This window comes from Salmo salar, chromosome 22 (assembly GCF_965601325.2).
Source record: "Salmo salar chromosome 22, fSalSal1, whole genome shotgun sequence".
Taxonomy (NCBI): Eukaryota; Metazoa; Chordata; class Actinopteri; order Salmoniformes; family Salmonidae; genus Salmo; species Salmo salar.
The window spans coordinates 30,790,274-30,810,759 of record NC_138312.1 but is presented as its reverse complement, the minus strand read 5'-3'; the positions used below and the strand labels follow the sequence as shown (position 1 = coordinate 30,810,759).

Here is a 20,486-nt window from a genome sequence, read left to right as displayed (position 1 = left end):
ACAATGTTTACTGTTCATTTCTGACTGTATATTTAACTTTTGTTTATTATATGTTTCCCATGCCAATAAAGTCAATTGAATTGAATTGAGAAAGAGAGATTTCTATACTAACATTATAAGCCTTGGTCTATTACAGACTACACTATTGCAGACTACACACTATGTCCATTTACATCTACAAATCCCCTTTAGAAGGCAGCTGTCCTCTTGATTAACAAGAAACAGAGGGAGGGAGGGACTGTGGAAGTAGAGAAGGTGTTATGATTAATAAAATACATATAAAATATATTATATAAGTTCTCTGTAAATACATGTTTGCAACAAAAAATTCTCACTTTAAATTGTACTACTTTATTAAAAACGAAATATATTTTTTCTCTTTAACCAAGCTGATTATTTATCTTTAGGCTTCATTAGTGGTAAATTCCAACATTTAAAATGATAAAATATTAGATCAACGTACCTCAAAATATTTTTGTTGGAGTGATTGAAAATGTTGAGATTAGACAGATGACATGTTTTGTTGAGCAAGACTAGTGGCATCCAGGGAAAGTGTTGACATTTTTTTTAGCCATGAAGTGGTTTCTGTGAGAATTACAGGAGTGTGTGTGTGTGTGCGTGCGTGCGTGCGTGCGTGCGTGCGTGCGTGGATTTTGAATGTGTGTTGCTGAACGCTGTTGATATGCACATGTGTTTACATAAACAAATGAACCTCCTCAAAGATATCGCCCTGGAGTAAACATTTGATATACACTCAGTTTTATATTGACCAGTTTCATTCCTTATACTCCAATCAAACATTTAGGCAAAGATATATGCACTTATATTGAGACCTTAATGACACTACCAGGAATAAAGGAGAACAGAAGGTATACAGCAAACAGGTATACCATAAGGTCAATTAACAGTGAGTATTATAAACAACATACACTTTCCCACAAAAAGTCCATAGGAAGAAAAAGAGTGAGCCAGGGTTGCCAGGATAATGTCTGGGTGAGAGATGCAGACACCGGTGGTGCATTTCAGTTGAGGATTTACCATGGTGTTTTACCCAAAAGACTCAAACTTTCCTGTTTCCATCTACTCAGACCTGCAGCCATGTCTCACTGGGTCATGGCTCCTGCGAACCTGCCCTGACAAGGGGCCAAGCCCAGGCCCTGGGTACTTTTCAGCCTCCATTTACTAACAATGGCTAACTCTGAACTTTAACACCTTCTTGAAAAGCAACTGTCTTGAATGATGCAGAAGTTGTTGATTCTGCTCGCCCCAAGTCTTAGTGTCACACTCCTGATGGAAACACAACTACACTAGAGACATTAACATAAACATTGGTGACAGACTGGTGTGGGGGTAAGTGTCAGTGGAAAAGCACCATGAGTAAATGATAATGAAAGGCTGGTGTGGTGAGGGAAAATAGGAAGGATAAAAAAGGTAGAAAAAAAATATGAAGAGGAGGGAACTACATGCTGGAATAGCCAGCGAGCAGAGCTGTAGACTCCACCCCCCCTCTCCCTGCCTCCCTCTCTCTCTCTATTTCTATCTCTCTCTCTGTTTCACACACACAGAATGCTAGCCCACTATCTGACCACAGAGTGAGCTCAGTGAATTGTGGAAAGCATATTGTTTCTCCACATCTCTCTCTCCCTCTCTCTTTCACTCTTCCACATGGGATTCTAAAAGACTGGACTATCTCTTCTTGGATATCCTCCTCCTGCTTTGGGATTTAACTGAGAGTAGAGCAAGCTTTTTTTCCTGTTGTTCTAAAACTTTTATCTTCTGGGGATTACCACAGGAATACCTCCTGTGTGTGTGCGTTTGAGCGTGAGTGTGTGTGAGTGTGTGTGTCCTGTGCCATGCCCACCCCTGGTCGTTTTGGGACTAACGGCAGTGGATCAGCATGAAGGGGGGTCACCATCAGCGGGGGTGCGGGTGTCAACACCTGTTCCGAAAAGTACTGGCTAAGTGTGGCTGCTGCTACGCCCGAGTCCGAGGTTGGTACATCTCTGCCTTATGTCCGTCATTTTCACCCAGCTACTTCTCTTCGCTTTACTGATCTCAGATGAGATGGGAGTTTAGTTTGCTTTCTCAGTTATACTGTAGGTCAGATGGTCTGTGCAGTTGTGAAGTCTGTGTTTTTTGCTTCGGTAAACTTACACGTTTGTCCGAGATGGTCTGAGATCAGATGATGAGAGCGAATCAGCAGTGCTCCATCGATTGTTGGTTGATATTCAATCTGTTTTTAGGTCAGATAACACTAGCAAATGGGCACCATTAAGTATAGCCTATACTCTTCTTCACTGTCCAAATCTGTTGTTCTGTGATCAGATATTGAGACCGAGACACTGCTACAGCTATAGGCTGAGAGAATTTATCCTTTTTTATTGGGGTATTATGACTCATACTATGGTACTCTATTGGAATGAATGGCAGTAGAGGCATAATCCTGATTTTACTTATGCAGGAAAATAAAACAAAGGCATGTGATATTTCAGAAATTGTGTAATAGAATATTTTTGTCAACCTAAAATATTGTCATCTGATCATAAATACAGTTTATATGCATTTTATACAAATGTTCCGTATAAATAGCTTCTAAAATATATGTAAACTGACCATAAAAATCTAAATTTTTGTTTTCTTGGAAAGCTGAGAGTGCTGTTATATGATACAATATCAGTACTTGTTGCATTTACAACTTGTCCTAACATCTACTGCTTTCAGCCAGTGTATGGCTGTGAACATTTATGGAATCCTTCCTCTAAAACGGTCTGGCTAGCTAGCTAACAAACATATAGTGCAGATAAATTCTTCAAATTCATTATTTTACACAATATCTTACCACAGAAATGGCAACCATGGTTGACCAACTCCCTGACCAAAATGGCAGACCTTTGTTCCATCATAAGAAGGTTCACCCAATTCTAGTATTCTAAGTCCTAATTCTATGGGGGCGACCTCTAGGAGGTGTGTGGTACGTCAGTGTCTCTATCTTTCTCTAACTCCTCATTCCTTTGCAAACTTCTCTCTTGTTCTCTCTCGGGGGAGAGACAGCTGACGGTAATTGATGGTGATGTTTTGCTGAGACTCCAACTCCTCCAGAGGAAATGAAATGTCTTTGGGCCCTGGTTGTGTTCACTCTGCTCTGGGGTTTGCAGCAGACACAATGCTAGTCTCATGCTGACGCGGGAAGCTGTGCAGAATGTGAAAATGTATCACGCTACACATCTAGTTAGAGAGACTATCAGTTATATAAAGTTAGAACAGTGACATAATTATTGTATTCTCAGTAATATAGAGTTCAAACAAAAACAGAAACTATACAGTGCCTTCGGAAACTATTCAGACCCCTTGACTTTTTCCACATTTATGTTACAGCCTTATTCAAACATCTCATCAATCTACACACAATACCCCAAACAGATTTGTATACATTTTTGCTAATTTATTACAAATGAAAAACTGAAATATCACATTTTCAAAAGTATTCAGACCCTTTACGCAGTACTTTGTTGAAGCACCTCTGGCAGAGATTACAGCATCGAGTCTTCTTGGTTATGACGCTACAAGCTTGGCACACCTGTATTTGGGGAGTTTCTCCCATTCTTCTCTGCAGATCCTCTCAAGCTCTGTCAGGTTGGATGGGGAACGTCGCTGCACAGATATTTTTATATCTCTCCAGAGATGTTTGATTGGGTTCAAGTCCAGGCTCTGGCTGGGCCACTCAAGGCTATTTACAGACTTGTCCTGAAGCCACTCTGCGTTGTCTTGGCTGTGTGCTTAGGGTCGTTGTCATGTTGGAAGGTGAACCTTCACCCTAGTCTGAGGTCCTGAACTCTCTGGAGCAGGTTTTCACCAAGGATCTCGCTGTACTTTTCTCCGTTCATCTTTGCCTCGATCCTGACTACTGTCCCAGTCCCTGCCACTGAAAAACCTCCCACAGCATGATGCTGCCATGGTGCCAGGTTTCCTCCAGACGTGACACTTGGCATTCAGAAGTTATGCTTGGCATTCAGGCCAAAGAGTTCAGACCAGACAATATTGTTTCTCATGGTCTGAGAGCCTTTAGGTGTCTTTTGGCAAACTCCAAGCTGGCTGTCATGTGCCTTTTACTGCGGAGGGGCTTCTGTCTGGCCAATCTACCTTAAAGGCCTGATTAGTGGAGTGCTGCAGAGATTGTTGTCCTTCTGGAGGTTTCTCTCATCTCCACAGAGGAACTCTGGAGCTCTGTCAGAGTGACGACCGAGTTCTTGGTCACCTCCCTGACAACGGCCCTTCTCCGCCGATTGCTCAGTTTGGCTAGGCGGCCAGCTCTAGGAAGAGTTTTGGTGTTTCCAAACTTCTTCCATTTAAGAATGATGGAGGCCACTATGTTCTTTGGGATCTTCAATGCTGCAGAAATGTTTTGGTACCCTTCCCCAGATCTGTGCCTCGACCTCATGGCTTGGTTTTTGCTGGTTGTCGTTGCCTCTGATTGAAGGGCCTATAATTAGGAGTTTGTTTGTCATGGGATTTTGTGGGAGATTGTGCTTGTTTAGCTGTGTGCCTGACAAGACTGTCCAGTTCGTTTGTGTTTTGTATACGTTTATTGTGTTTTCCTTCTTCACCAAATAAAAAGAAGATGAGTATATATTTTCCCGCTGCGTCTTGGTCTTTACCCTATGACACGCGTGACAGTGCCTTTCCAAATCATGTCCAATCAATGAAATTTACCACAGGTGGACTCCAATCAAGTTGTAGAAACATCTCAAGGATAATCAACAGAAACAGGATGCACCTGAGATCAATTTTGAGTCTCATAGCAAGGGTCGGAATAATTAAGTAAATAAAGTATTTCTGTTTATTACATTTAATACATTTGAAAACATTTCTCTAAAGCTGTTTTCGCTGTCATTTTGGGGTATTGTGTGTAAATTGCTCAAGATTTAAAAAAATTAAAATCTATTTTAGAATAAGGCTGTAACCTAACGAAATGTGAAAAAAGTCAAGGAGTCTGAATACTTTCTGAAGGCACTGTATATAGTACTATTGGGTTTAAACTAAGGTTGCAAAATGTACATAGACACTGTGACTCTCTGCTCAGTGAAGTTGTCAGGGCTTTCAGAAGGATCGGACCAATACGCAGCGTGATCGTAGTTCAACATCTTTTATTCAATCGTGAAACTAATGCAATATACAATAAACTTGAAATACAAAACAAGAAAGCCGTGATGCAGAGCAGGCATACACTACTCACAAAATTAACAACCCACGGCATACAAATGGAAAACCCCCTACATAAATATGATCTCCAATCAGAGGCAACAAGAAGCAGCTGCCTCCAATTGGAGATCAACCCCAAACAAAACCCGACATAGAAATAGAAACCCTAGAACCCAAAACATAGAAATAGCAACCCAGACAAACAACCAAACACCCACTGCCACGCCCTGACCCATCTACTATAGAAAAATGACTTCTTACAATGGTCAGGACATGACAGAAGTATGTGGCAAACCTCTTCAAAGCTAGGAGCGTTTGTCACAAATTAAGTGGGAAACTGTCACCAAAGTCAGCCCAGAATTAAAGTTCTTTCGAACATGACAGTACCTGTATGTTTGTTTCTCTGTCCTGGTCCACCCAGGCCGCAGGTAAGGTCAAGGATAGCAGGGTTCGGTACACAAATCTGGTTCTCGGTAGGTCCAGGTCTAAACGCCAACAGGTAAGTCCAAAACAGTCCAGCTCGTACACGGTAAATCCAGCCAATGTAGATTGTCTCTTTCTCTATGGTTCATAGATCCTTCCCGCTCTCTCTCTCACTCTCTTCCTGATTTTTCTTGACTCTTTATCTGTGGGTCGGCTCCACCTTCTGAGCGTTCCCCTTGCTTCTGGGAATTGTAGTTTTGGCAGTCGGCCATTTTGTGATCTGTAGTTCTGATCGGGGTGGCCATTTTAGTGATCGGGCAGAGCCCGTTTATTAGTTCTGCCCTCACATATCTGCCATTTATCACTCGACCCCCTTCTTTGCCACAAGTAGGGTTGACATAGACACTGTGACTCTTTGCTCAGTGATGTAGAATTGAAGGATTACTTTATCCTATCCCAGGTATTCCTTAAAGAGGTGGGGTTTCAGGTGTCTCCAGAAGGTGGTGATTGACTCCGCTTTCCTGGCGTCGTGAGGGAGCTTGTTCCACCATTGGGGTGCCAGAGCAGCGAACAGTTTTGACTGGGCTGAGCGGGAACTGTGCTTCCGCAGAGGTAGGGGGGCCAGCAGGCCAGAGGTGGATGAACGCAGTGCCCATGTTTGGGTGTAGGGACTGATCAGAGCCTGAAGGTACGGAGGTGCCGTTCCCCTCAAAGCTCCGTAGGCAAGCACCATGGTCTTGTAGCAGATGCAAGCTTCAACTGGAAGCCAGTGGAGTGTGCGGAGGAGCGGGGTGACGTGAGAGAACTTGGGAAGGTTGAACACCAGACGGGCTGCGGCGTTCTGGATGAGTTGTAGGGGTTTAATGGCACAGGCAGGGAGCCCCGCCAACAGCGAGTTGCAGTAATCCAGACAGGAGATGACAAGTGCCTGGATTAGGACCTGCACCGCTTCCTGTGTAAGGCAGGGTCGTACTCTGCGAATGTTGTAGAGCATGAACCTACAGGATCGGGTCACCGCCTTGATGTTAGTGGAGAACAACAGGGTGTTGTCCAGGGTCACGCCAAGGCTCTTAGCAGTCTGGGAGGAGGACACAATGGAGTTGTCAACCGTGATGGCGAGATCATGGAACGGGCAGTCCTTCCCCGGGAGGAAGAGCAGCTCTGTCTTGCCGAGGTTCAGCTTGAGGTGGTGATCCGTCATCCACACTGATATGTCTGCCAGACATGCAGAGATGCGATTCGCCACCTGGTTATCAGAAGGGGGAAAGGAGAAGATTAATTGTGTGTCGTCTGCGTAGCAATGATAGGAGAGACCATGTGAGGATATGACAGAGCCAAGTGACTTGGTGTATAGCGAGAATAGGAGAGGGCCTAGAACTGAGCCCTGGGGGACACCAGTGGTGAGAGCACGTGGTGCGGATTCTCGCCACGCCACCTGGTAGGAGCGACCTGTCAGGTAGGACGCAATCCAAGAGTGAGCCGCGCCGGAGATGCCCAACTCGGAGAGGGTGGAGAGGAGGATCTGATGGTTCACAGGATCAAAGGCAGCAGATAGGTCTAGAAGGATGAGAGCAGAGGAGAGAGAGTTAGCTTTAGCAGTGCGGAGAGCCTCTGTGACACAGAGAAGAGCAGTCTCAGTTGAATGACCAGTCTTGAAACCTGACTGATTTGGATCAAGAAGATAATTCTGAGAGAGATAGCAAGAGAGCTGGCCAAGGACGGCACGCTCAAGAGTTTTGGAGAGAAAAGAAAGAAGGGATACTGGTCTGCAGTTGTTGACATCGGAGGGATCGAGAGTAGGTTTTTTGAGAAGGGGTGCAACTCTCGCTCTCTTGAAGACGGAAGGGACGTAGCCAGCGGTCAAGGATGAGTTGATGAGCGAGGTGAGGTAAGGGAGAAGGTCTCCGGAAATGGTCTGGAGAAGAGAGGAGGGGATAGGGTCAAGCGGGCAGGTTGTTGGGCGGCCGGCCGTCACAAGTCGCAAGATTTAATCTGGAGAGAGAGGGGAGAAAGAGGTCAAAGCATAGGGTAGGGCAATGTGAGCAGGACCAGCGGTGTCGTTTGACTTAACAAACGAGAATCGGATGTCGTCAACCTTCTTTTCAAAATGGTTGACGAAGTCATCCGCAGAGAGGGAGGAGGGGGGGGAGGGGGAGGAGGATTCAGGAGGGAGGAGAAGGTGGCAAAGAGCTTCCTAGGGTTAGAGGCAGATGCTTGGAATTTAGAGTGGTAGAAAGTGGCTTTAGCAGCAGAAACAGAGGAAGAAAATGTAGAGAGGAGGGAGTGAAAAGAATCCAGGTCCGCAGGGAGGCTAGTTTTCCTCCATTTCCGCTCGGCCGCCCGGAGCCCTGTTCTGTGAGTTCGCAATGAGTCGTCAAGCCACGGAGCAGGAGAGGAGGGTAGGACCGAGCCGGCCGGGAGGATAGGGGACATAGAGAGTCAAAGGATGCAGAAAGGGAGGAGAGGAGGGTTGAGGAGGCAGAATCAGGAGATTGGTTGGAGAAGGATTGAGCAGAGGGAAGAGATGATAGGATGGAAGAGGAGAAAGTAGCAGGAGAGAGAGAGCGAAGGTTGCGACTGCGCAATACCATCTGAGTAGGGGCAGAGTGAGTAGTGTTGGAGGAGAGCGGGAGGGAAAAGGATACAAGGTAGTGGTCGGAGACTTGGAGGGGAGTTGCAGTGAGATTAGTAGAAGAACAGCATCTAGTAAAGATGAGGTCAAACGTATTGCCTGCCTTGTGAATAGGGGCGGACGGTGAGAGGGTGAGGCCAAAAGAGGAGAGGAGTAGAAAGAAGGAGGCAGAGAGAAATGACTCAAAGGTAGACGTAGGGAGGTTAAAGTCACCCAGAACTGTGAGGGGTGAGCCATCCTCAGGAAAGGAACTTGTCAAGGTCATTGATGAACTCTCCAAGGGAACCTGGAGGGTGATAAATGATAAGGATGTTAAGCTTGAATGGGCTAGTGACTGTGACAGCATGGAATTCAAAGGAGGAGATAGACAGATGGGTCAGGGGAGAAAGAGAGAATGTCGACTTGGGAGAGATGAGGATTCCAGTGCCACCACCCCGCTGACCAAATGCTCTCGGGGTATGCGAGAACACGTGATCAGACGAGGAGAGAGCAGTAGGAGTAGCAGTGTTTTCTGTGGTAATCCATGTTTCCGTCAGCGCCAAGAAGTCGAGGGACTGGAGGGTAGCATAGGCTGAGATGAACTCTGCCTTGTTGGCCGCAGACCGGCAGTTCCAGAGGCTGCCGGAGACCTGGAACTCCACGTGGGTCGTGCGCGCTGGGACCACCAGGTTAGAGTGGCAGCGGCCACGCGGTGTGAAGCGTTTGTATGGCCTGTGCAGAGAGGAGAGAACAGGGATAGACAGACACATAGTTGACAGGCTACAGGAGAGACTACGCTAATGCAAAGGAGATTGGAATGAAAATTAACTAAACAACTGGGGAAGCGAGAGAGCAGGGCCTCCCTCGCTAACCATTCACTGAAACACTCAAATATAACTTTTCCAACTTCCACTTTAGAAATGATATTTGATGTAAACTACAAACACTGTGACTCTTTGCTCAGTGATGTAGGGTTTACATAGACACTGTGACTCTTTGTACAGTGATGTAGGGTTTACATAGACACTGTGACTCTTTGTACAGTGATGTAGGGTTGACATAGACACTGTGACTCTTTGCTCAATGATGTAGGGTTTACATAGATCCCGAGAGAGTCAGCGATACGCTCACATCTGGAAATCTGCAGTGTCTCGGAATGTGCTGCTTTCGGATCATTGGATCATGGAAACGCTGGAGTCACTGAGTCACTCTGCCGAACATTCCTTTCCCCCAAAAAGCTAGGCTTAAGCAACCCCCTGACCCCCCCCAATACACACACAAACTCTGAACAGCTATCCCCCCCCCAAAAAAAACTGTTTCCAACAACTGAAAGGGGATTTATGGAGCGCTGTGGTGAAGAAATGTTATGTTCATTATCGTCTGTTCACAGAAGCACAGAGCTGATGACTGCTGGATAGAAAAGTGCTGCTGTGCTCTAACTTTGTGGCTACAGGTGCTGTAGTATGGTAACTGTCCAGTTCTGTGGCACATATATCTTTACATCAGAGAGTTGGTTGATAGGTGCAGATAACATAATAGATTGCTGACCACTGTGGTCTATTAGTATGCTGAAGACATTACTACAGTTTATGTAGAACATAGACCATTGTCTAAACATTGTGGTATTTGACCATTGTGATACTCTGTCCTCTTTTTGACTAGAGGTCCTCTCAGTTCCTCAAAGCTCTGTCTTGGCACAATTTAGCGGTGCTGTGAGCCTGCCCTGGCACAGGAGCTGTACAAGAGAGCTCTCCTCTCCATGAGTTAGGGATGTCAGAGAGCTCCCTCCCTGCCAAAATATTTGTACTCTTGTAACCACGACTGTGTGTGTGTGTGTGGGGGTTTGTTTAAGTGTGTGTACATGTTTAAGTGTGTTTGTACAGTGTAGAGATAATCTCCTCTCTCTCTCTGCCGACCCTGTTTTGATTCATTTCCTAATTTACCAAAGGCTAAATATAAAGATACTGAGGCTTGAGGCCTGTTTGAATGACAGATCTGCTGCCTGGCTGCCTGAGGATTACATCCTCTATCCATCCTGCACACATCCTCAAATATGAGCCAACACACACACAAACACACATACGTACATGCACGCAGATTGTCAATCGAACAACCTATTTGTGGAGCATGTTAACCTTTTAGCATGTCAGTGTAGATAAGACCTACGTACCTTATTAACAGCCAAACTATATAGTGCACTATATTTGACCAGGGCCCATAGGAATAGGGTTGCTTTTGGGACATGGACCTAGTATTATTCATCAAAGCGCAGTGATGTACCATAGGAACAACTGCTCTGCGCCGTAGTGCAGTAGAGCTGATATACCAGGAGAAGATAGAGACTCCAGAATATCATGCTGTTATAATCTGACTTCTGACTGGGACCATCCACTTCTGCACCAACAAGATAATACTGATCAACCAGAGAGCTTAATGCCCACTGGTTGTGTGTGTGTGTGTGTGTGTGTGTGTGTGTGTGTGTGTGTGTGTGTGTGTGTGTGTGTGTGTGTGTGTGTGTGTGTGTGTGTGTGTGTGTGTGTTCGTGGGTGTGCCTGTGTGTGTCACATCTCCCAGTGTGGTTGTAAGTATATGTGCAAGTGTCTGTCTGCCTTTCCTCTTTTTCTGTGACAGTGTTTGGTTTGCACAGAGTGGTGTGTGTGCGCAGGGGAGTCAGTACTGTGTGGGACAGATTACCACTCTCTCCCTCTCTCTGTCCCTGTTTCTCTCTCCCCCCCTCTTAAATCCTCTGTTGTTCCAGTTGCTCAGGCAGTGATTAAAGTGCAGTTCTATCCATGCTGCAGAGACAGAGTAGATGTGTGAAATGGGTAAACTAGGAAAGTATCATGTTAGGATGGCACTCTTATTATGCTGCCTCTCTCTCACTCATTCCACGCTGTTGTCTTTCAAAGCAAGTGACAGCATATCTCTTACACAAAGTGTCTCTTTGGTCCTGGCCACTGCACCATATACACGCACGCACGCACACAGACACACGCACACACAAATGCACACGCACACAGCATAGACTAAGCCATGATGATGATCTCAGTGTATTTTCAACCATCATTCCTCTTGGAAGATCTATCTTTCTCTACCGTAATTGTCATGAAGCCTGTCAGACAGTGAGAAAGTGTTCCTGTTAATGTGACAGTGATAATTGGTGTTTTAAAAGAAACCCTTTCTGAGTGAGGTCACCATCACCATGGTGGTTTGATGCTCTGTTATACTGAGAGAGAGAGAGAGAGAGAGAGAGAGAGAGAGAGAGAGAGAGAGAGAGAGAGAGAGAGAGAAAGAGATCATTACAACACTGTATATAGACATAATGACATTTGAAATATCTTTATTATTTTGGAACTTTTGTGAGTGTAATGTTTACTGTTGTTACTTTGTGTTGTTTATTTCACTTGCGTTGGCAATGTAAAAATGTTCCCATGCCAATAAAGCCCCTTAAATTGAAATTGAATTGAGAGAGGATGGGTAAGTCCACTGTTAAGTCTGGTTCTGATTTAGAATGTATGTGTATGTGTTCTTTATTGACTCTGCCGGGTGTAAGTGTCTGCCTATCTCCTCATGGAGCTTTCTGTCCCCCTTTTCACTCTCTATCTCTCCTCTGTCTTTCCTCTCTCTCTCTCCTCTGTCTTTCCTCTCTCTCTCTCTCTCTGTCTTTCCTCTCTCTCTCTCCTCTGTCTTTCCTCTCTCTCTCTGTCTTTCCTCTCTCTCCTCTGTCTTTCCACCCTCTCATCTGGCTTTCCATCCTCCACTCTTAGGACACATGAGGGGAGAAAAGTGGTTAGAGCCAGTTAGGCCTCTACTTTTCCTTTCTTTCCACCTCCTACTTGTCTCTTTCTCTGTGTGTTTCTGTTGTTTCTTGACCTCTATTCCCTTCACAACCCCCCAGTGCGTGTTTGTCCTCTCAACCTCTCTCTCAACCTCTCTCTCTCTCTCTCTCTCTATCAAAATCAAATCTAATCAAATTGTATTAGTCACATGCGCCGAATACAACAGGTGTAGATCTTACAGTGAAATGCTTACTTACGAGCCCCTAACCAACAATGCAGTTTAAAAAAAATGTAAAAAATATGAGTAAGAATAACAAATAAAAGGAACAAGTAATTAAAGAGCAGCAGTGAAATAAAAATAGCGAGACTATATACAGGGGGGTTCCAGTACAGAGTCAATGTGCGGGGGCACCGGTTAGTTCAGGTAGTATGTACATGTGGGTAGAGTTAAGTGACTATGCATAGATGATAACAACAAAGAGTAGCAGCGGTGTGAAGGGGGGGGGGGGGGGGGGCAATGCAAATAGTCTGGGTAGCCATTTGATTAGATGTTCAGGAGTCTTATGGCATGGGGGTAGAAGCTGTTTAGAAGCCTCTTGGACCTAGTCTTGGCACTCCGGTACCGCTTGCCATGCGGTAGCAGAGAGAACAGTCCATGACTAGGGTGGCTGGAGTGTTTAAGAATTTTTAGGGCCTTCCTCTGAAACCGCCTGGTATAGAGGTCCTGGATGGCGGGAAGCTTGGCCCCAGTGATGTACTGGGCCGTACGCATTACCCTCTGTAGTGCCTTGCAGTCGGAGGCCGAGCAGTTTCCATACCAGGCAGTGATGCAACCAGTCAGGATGATCTCGATGGTGCAGCTGTAGAATATTTTGAGAATCTGAGGACCCATGCCAAATCTTTTGAGTTTCCTAAAGGAGAATAGGTTTCGTCATGCCCTCTTCACGACTGTCTTGGTGTGTTGGACCATGTTAGTTTGTTGGTGATGTGGACACCAAGGAACTTGAAGATCTCAACCAGCTCCGCTACAGCGCCGTCGATGAGAATGGGTGCTCGGTCCTCTTTTTCTTGTAGTCCACAATCATCTCCTTTGTCTTGCTCACATTGAGGGAGAGGTTGTTGTCCTGGCACCACACGGCCAGGTCTCTGACCTCCTCCCTATAGGCTGTCTCGTCATTGTCGGTGATCAGGCCTACCACTGTTGTGTCATCGGTAAACTTAATGATGGTGTTGGAGTCTTCCCTGGTCATGCAGTCGTGAGTGAACGGAGAGTACAGGAGGGGACTGAGCACGCACACCTGAGGGGCCCCTGTGTTGAAGATGTGTTGTTACCTACCCTTACTACCTGGGGGCGGCCCGTCAAGAAGTCCAGGATCCAGTTGCAGAGGGAGGTGTTTAGTCCCAGGGTCCTTAGCTTATTGATTGGAGTGGGTCTAGGGTCTCTGACCAGCCTTTCAAAGCACTTCATGGCTACAGACATGAGTGCTACGGGTCGGTAGTCATTTAGCCAGGTTGCCTTAGTGTTCTTGGGCACAGGGACCTGGGTGGTCTGCTTAAAACATGTTGGTATTACAGACTCGGACAGGGAGAGGTTGAAAATGTCAGTGAAGACACTTGCCAGTTGGTCAGCGCATGCTCGCAGTACACGTCCTGGTAATCCATCTGGCCCTGCGGCCTTGTGAATGTTGGCCTGTTTAAAGGTCTTACTCACATTGGCTGCGGAGAGCGTGATCACAGTCTTCCGGAACTGCTGGTGCTCTCATGGATGTTTCAGTGTTATTTGCCTCGAAGCGAGCATAGAAGTAGTTTAGCTCGTCTGATAGGCTCGTGTCACTGGGCAGCTCTCGGCTGTGCTTCCCTTTGTAGTCTGTAATGGTTTGCAAGCCTTGCCACATCCGACGAGCGTCAGAGCCGGTGTAGTATGATTCGATCTTAGTCCTGTTTTGACGCTTTGCCTGTTTGATGGTTCGTCGGAGGGCATAGCAGGATTTCTTATAAGCTTTCGGGTTAGAGTCCCGCTCCTTGAAAGCGGCAGCTCTAGCTTTTAGCTCAGTGCGGATGTTGCCTGTAATCCATGGCTTCTGGTTGGGGTATGTACGGTCACTGTGGGAATGACATCATCGATGAAGTTATTGATGAAGCCATTGCCTGATGTGGTGTACTCCTCAATGCCATCGGAGGAATCCCAGAACATATTCCAGTCTGTGCTAGCAAAACAGTCCTGTAGCTTAGCATCTGCTTCATCTGACCACTTTTTTATTGATCGAGTTTAATTTTTGTTTGTCAGCAGGAATCAGGAGGATAGAATTATGGTCAGATTTGCCAAATGGAGGGCGAGAGAGAGCTTTGTACGCGTCTCTGTGTGTTGAGTAAAGGTGGCTCAGAGTTCTTTTCCCTCTGGTTGTACGTTTAACATGCTGATAGAAATTTGGTAAGACGTATTTAAGTTTCCCTGCATTAAAGTCTCCGGCTACTAGGAGCGCCGCCTCTGGGTGAACGTTTTCCTGTTTGCTTATGGCAAAATACAGCTCATTCAGTGTGGTCTTAGTGCCAGCATCAGTCTGTGGTGGTATGTAGACAGCTATGAAAAATACAGATGAAAACTCTCTAGGTAGATGGTGTGGTCTACAGCTTATCATGAGATACTCTACCTCAGGTGAGCAAAACCTCGAGACTTCCTTAGATATCATGCACCAGCTGTTATTTACAAAAATACATAGTCCGCCGCCCCTTGTCTTACCAGATGCTACTGTTCTGTCCTGCCGATACAGCGTACAACCAGCCAGCTGTATGTTGATAATGTTGTCGTTCAGCCACGACTCCGTGAAGCATAAGATATTACAGTTTTGAATGTCCTGTTGGTAGTTTAATCATCCGCATAGGTCATCGATTTTATTTTCCAAAGATTGCACGTTTGCTAGCAGAATGGAAGGAAGTGGGGGTTCATTCAATCGCCTATGAATTCTCAGAAGGCAGCCTGCCCTCTGGCCACTTTTTCTCCGCATTCTATTCACGCAAATGACGGGGATCTGGGCCTGTTCCCGGGGAAGCAGTATATCATTCACCTTGGGCTCGTCGGACTCATTAAAGGAAAAAAAGGATTCTGCCAGTCCGTGGTGAGTAATTGCAGTTATTTTTTTGCAAGTTATTTTCGTTCATAAGAGACAGTAGAAGCAACATTATGTACAAAATAAGTTTAAAAAAATAAGTTACAAACAACACAAAGAAACAACCAAACAAACACAATTGGTTGGGAATACGTAAAACGTCAGCCTTGTTCTCCGGCGCCATCTTATCTCATCTCTCTACCCTCTACCTCCCCTCTCTCTCCTTTCTCTGTGTTAACCATTACCTCTCCCCCAACACCCCAGTGACCCAACCTGTTCTTTTCCTCCTCCGTCTCCCTTGTTTATTAACCTGAGACAGAGAGTCAAAACAGAACCATATTCTCTCTTCTTTACATCTCAATCCCTCACTTTCTCTCTCTGTCTCTCTCACTTTCTCTCTGTCTCTCTTACTCTCTCATCCTCTCTCTCTTTATCTCCCCCTTCTCCCAGTTAATCTAAGAAGATGTAATGTGACTTTCTATATGTTGATGTGAACATTGTTCAGCAGCTGTTGTCTATCAGTGATGTCAGGGTCAGAGACGCCATCATTTTTGGGGGATAAATAGGCAGGAATGCCTGGTGATGTTAGTGCATTCCCAGCTAGTGCATTTGGTCCTTGGAAGTTGTGGGAACGTACATTTTAGGTTTCCCATAGGTTCTGGGAACATAACCATACATTTCCTGGCCATTAAAACTGATCTTTTTTTTTTACTTTCTGAGAATGGAAGGGACAATTTTGCCTGTTCTGGTAATGTACATTTTTAGGTTGCAGGGAGGTTCTGATAATGTTTTACTATGGTTCTCTATGGTTCCCTGAAGGGTTTTATTACCGTTCTCAGAATGGAAATGATAAGTTATTTGAACATGATTAAAAAACATTCTGAGAACATTTTATAAATCTAGTGAACGTTTTGAACCAAATTGTAATGTATTTTTTTTAAACTTTCACTGAATGTTTCAACAAGACTTTCAATTACACTCCTTGCATAGTTTGGGTTAACTGTTTTGAACACAAAGGACAGATAGGACACATGGAAATTCATTTGCTTTGGCATTAATCATGCAAACACATTTATTTTTTATTATGGCATGGTCGTCAGTGAGATTCAAACCTATGATCTTCTGTTCTCTATATTCTGTTCGGCGCCACCAGGATGTAGCTACCATGCCATGTTTTTTTAAACTCATACAAAGCTGTTCATTTTAGTCTATTCAAACGGACCCAGTTTCAAAGAAAACAAGCACTCATCAAGATCTTTGAACGTTACTAATGTTTTCTTGTGTTTTTTATGGAATGTTGTCTTAATGTTCTGAGAACATCACTTTAAATAGAACAATGAGAAAACCTGCAGAAAATGTTATGCTAAAGTACTGAAATTCCGACAGAAGAACATTGTTTCTTAAGATTCTCTGAACGTTCTGAGAACATGACTTTAAATAGAACCATGAGGATACCTGTAGGAAATGTTATGCTGAAGTATTGAAATTCCCACAGAAGAACGTTGTTTCATAACATTCTCTGGACTGTTTGACAACATTCCCAATGTCAAACCAGTTGGAGAACATTCCTAGAACATGACCAAAAATATAATTAAATGTAACCATGTTTGAACTTTTAGGAAACGTTCTGTTAAAGTAATGAAATGCCAAGAAAATAGCATTATTTTGTCATTTTCCTTAAATGTGCTGAGAATGTTCCAAAGCCAAGCAATATCCTGCAACATTCCCAGAAAGTTGTGGGAAGGTTGTATGCAAAATAACCATAGGACAATCAAGCTCTCACCAAGCTCTAAGAAACACGGTTTTCAGAACGTTATGTGCTAGCTGTGTTTTCTCTCTTTGTCATCAGCTTATAAGGCAGAATCAAGACCCCTCCTTTCATGATGGAAAAATCTGTATTAATAGTTTTAATAGCTCACAATTGAAAGCAATTCAAGCAAATTCAACTGAAATCGGAGGCTGGGGATATTTTTATACTGTACTTATCAAGGCCACTGTCTTTTCATCGAACTTGGTCACTAATTTTGTCACTCACACACATAAACTTTTATTTTCTTTCTTTCTCTCCTCTCTTCCTCATCCTCTCTTCCCACTTTTCATTAGGCTCAATAATCAGTGAACTGTATACAAACACAAAGTGAGAAAGACTGAATATGTTATGAAAATGTTTGGGAAAACGTGCTCGGAAACACACTGAGCCCTCAAAGAGAATTTAGCGTCTCTGACTCCTAAACTACTGCAGCACATAAACTCTGACTAATTACCCAGTCTCTGTGTGTGTGTATGAGGTCACCACTGCTGGTAAGTGTAAAAATAAACCTGATACAAAGTAACTAAAAAGGAAATGATGGTGGTGAAGTGTGGTTGAGCTGACGCTCCATCGCTGATCTCGTCAGTGTGAAAGCCTCTGCTGTGAGTTAGATGGAACCAAGGGAGTTCCTCTGGGTCACCTGCTCTTGATGGAATGTCAAGATGAAGCAATAGTCAGTGTGTTGTATTCACTTCTTCACCACAGACTTTCCTAATGCACACTAACTGTTTATGATCAGGGCCTGGAGTTTTTCCTCTTCTTGAACATGTGATCCTGACCAGGCAAAACTCCTGGCCCTACAGTGTATCTATAATTTCTGACATTTAGAGAACCCACTGGGCACAGACGTCATTTCAACATCTGGTTGAGTTGTCAACTAACATGAATTCAATGTGAAATCAACAAAAAGGTTAGGCTAAAAGTTGGGTGAAAAAAATATTAAATTCCCTTAAACTGATTACTCTTTTCAAATCCAATCAGTTTTCCATGATGATTCAACGTCATCACATAGAATTTTGGAATTGAAATGACATGGAAACAATGTGGATTGAACCAGGTCACAAAAACAAACAGTCCTGTTTTATTTGGGTGTACCAGATTAAGGATCATTATCAGATTAAATTACTCAGGCTCATGTGAAACCAGAATGATTATGTTCGGTGTATAAAACACAGTATAATCCCTCGCTTTCCAGGGATGTACAGTGACAGTTTCTGTACCCTTTTTTGCCTATGAGCAGAGTGACTACTAATCGGATGGGAGAGAATAGGAAAGGGTTAAATTGTTCTATAACAGATTCATAGTTTGCTGATGAGAGCAGTGTGCACTGAGGGGTATTTGCCTTGGCAGCTTTCCGACAGGAAGTTTAGAGCAGCTAGCCATAGGAGCCATCACAGCCCAACAGTCCACAGTTTACTGCAGTGGGGATGACCTCATCTAAAGGCACAGTTTTTTTGAAATAGACACAAATTATTTATTCAAAATTCATAACAGGCAGGTGTATTACACTATTTTCATAACAATGTATTTTGTGTGTATTACACAATTTTCTTTCTTTATAAAGCATTCGTTCGTGTACATTACACAAATTCCAATTTGTTGTTGCTAACATTAACTAGGTGGCTAACATTAGTTAGGCTAGCTAGGTGGCTAACGTTAGCTAGACTAGGGGTTAAGATTAAGGTTAGGGTTTAAGGTTAGGGTTAGGTTTAGGGGTTAAGGTTATGGTTATGGTTAGGTAACATGCTAGCTAAGTAGTTAAAGGGTTAAGTTTAAGTTTAGGGTTAGGAGTTAGGTTAAAGGGTTAAGGTTAGGGTTATGGGGAAGGGGAAGGGTTAAGTAACATGCTAAGTAGTTGAACAGTAGCTATCAAGTAGTAAGTAGTGGAAAAGTTCCTCATGATTCGAACACACAACCTTCAGGTTGCTAGACATTCATGTTGAAAGCCTACCCATCCTCCTCGACCAACCTCCCTCCTATTGTTTCTGTCTTAAGTTACCTACTGTCTTCATCTATGATTGAAATTCACTGTATAGAAAATTGTGTACTGCCCATGAAAAATGTGCAGTTTTATAGCAAATCTCATGCTATTTTATACGTTTTGCCATGAAGCTGAGAGACAATGTTGCGGTTTTACAGCTCAAGGATTCTTAAAAGATGGGACAATACCAAATATTTGTGTTAATATTAACAACATTTGAAACATATATTTTGATAGACCAAAGCATTAGCTATCAAACCAACCTCCTAATTATATATTTTTTCTTCATAAAATGCAACTACAGTAACTGGATTTATGTCAACTCAATAAAAGGCATTTCATTTCTACAATTATTCTTTAAGGTCACAGAGGGCTTTTGCAAGAAACTACATACAATCATGTGCCACCTCAGATTTGTCCTTTTTTTTAAATGTATATATTATTTTTTGTTTAAGATTTTTGTTCTTCTCTGTAATACTACTAGCCACCTAGCAATTTGGCTTTAGCCAGCCTGGATAGGTTCCCAATCTCTTAACTTCATAACTAGCTACCAAGAAGCCATTTAAGGCTATCAATCAAGTTTGAGTAGCTAGCTTGTCTAACTTTATTAGCTGGCATGCCTGCTGGCAAGGTTAGTAGACTTAAGAAAAGCAAGCAATTACTAAATGTACTGACTCAAGTTGCGTTCAACCTTTACCCAGATTTTAGCAAAAAAACACAGGTCAGGACGATACAGACAGCTCAAGAGGTATGCTTAGACATGCAGAAAAATGAAAATATTTTTTAAATAGAATTAAGTATAATGATTATGGCTCTAGATTGCAGAAAAAAACATTTAGACGACCCCACAGCCATCCTGACATACTTAGTGCCCCTCAGATTGCATGATGCACCTGCAATTTGTGTGTATTTGGCGCGCTACAGTTAGACCCTAAAGCTTATGCTACCCACTAATGCCAGACAAAAATAATGAAAAAACCCTCAATGTAGCCTAGAGACATGAATTGCACAATAATTATACATTTGTTTTTTAATGTATTGTTTTCTCTTTATTCAAGCCACCCGCCACCCAACCGCCCTTCAGCCACACAATATTTCATGACCCTAAGCCCGCCCGCGGGTTATAAGTCAATGGTCTCTGACCCTGTTATCATACCCCACATATTTCCAAAGAGATTTGGTTTGACTTTGGAGCCAATTCAACTCTAACCAGTATGGCTGATCAAAACAGCCCTGTGAAAAGGGACATTTGTCACATATTTCCATGGCTATTGTCTGTAGTAGGTAAACTTTAGGACTACATCTCTCCACTTGTAAGGATCCATTTGTAGTGTCATGCTGTCGAGTAAGTAGGTGTACTGTAGTGTACTGTAGATAAGGGTTTTTGCATGGCCTGGCTATAAGTGACCATAACCATGTGTAGCTGTATGCTGAGCAACACAGGGCTCTATATGAGTAGTAGTAGTCCTGCCCTCTTTCTCTTTAGACTGGGAAGACCCCTTTTACCATGGTTGTCTGAGAGCAGGGCTCTCTACCTTAAGTAGGTCACAAAAGTGGATCCCATCTTTCTGTGTGT

The 20,486-nt window shown here is 43.8% G+C and overlaps 1 protein-coding gene across 2 annotated transcripts in view; it reads left to right on the top strand.

Moving 5' to 3' along the window:
• The first annotated feature begins 1,559 nt into the window (after positions 1–1,559).
• Positions 1,560–20,486, top strand: part of LOC106583226 (rho guanine nucleotide exchange factor 25) — a 50,010-nt gene continuing 31,083 nt past the window's right edge. For both annotated transcript variants that reach the window (XM_014167151.3, XM_014167150.3), the window contains exon 1: positions 1,560–1,991. In XM_014167151.3, the coding sequence (XP_014022626.1) occupies positions 1,898–1,991 (94 nt within the window). In that variant the 5' untranslated portion in view covers positions 1,560–1,897. The remainder of the gene's footprint in view (positions 1,992–20,486) is intronic.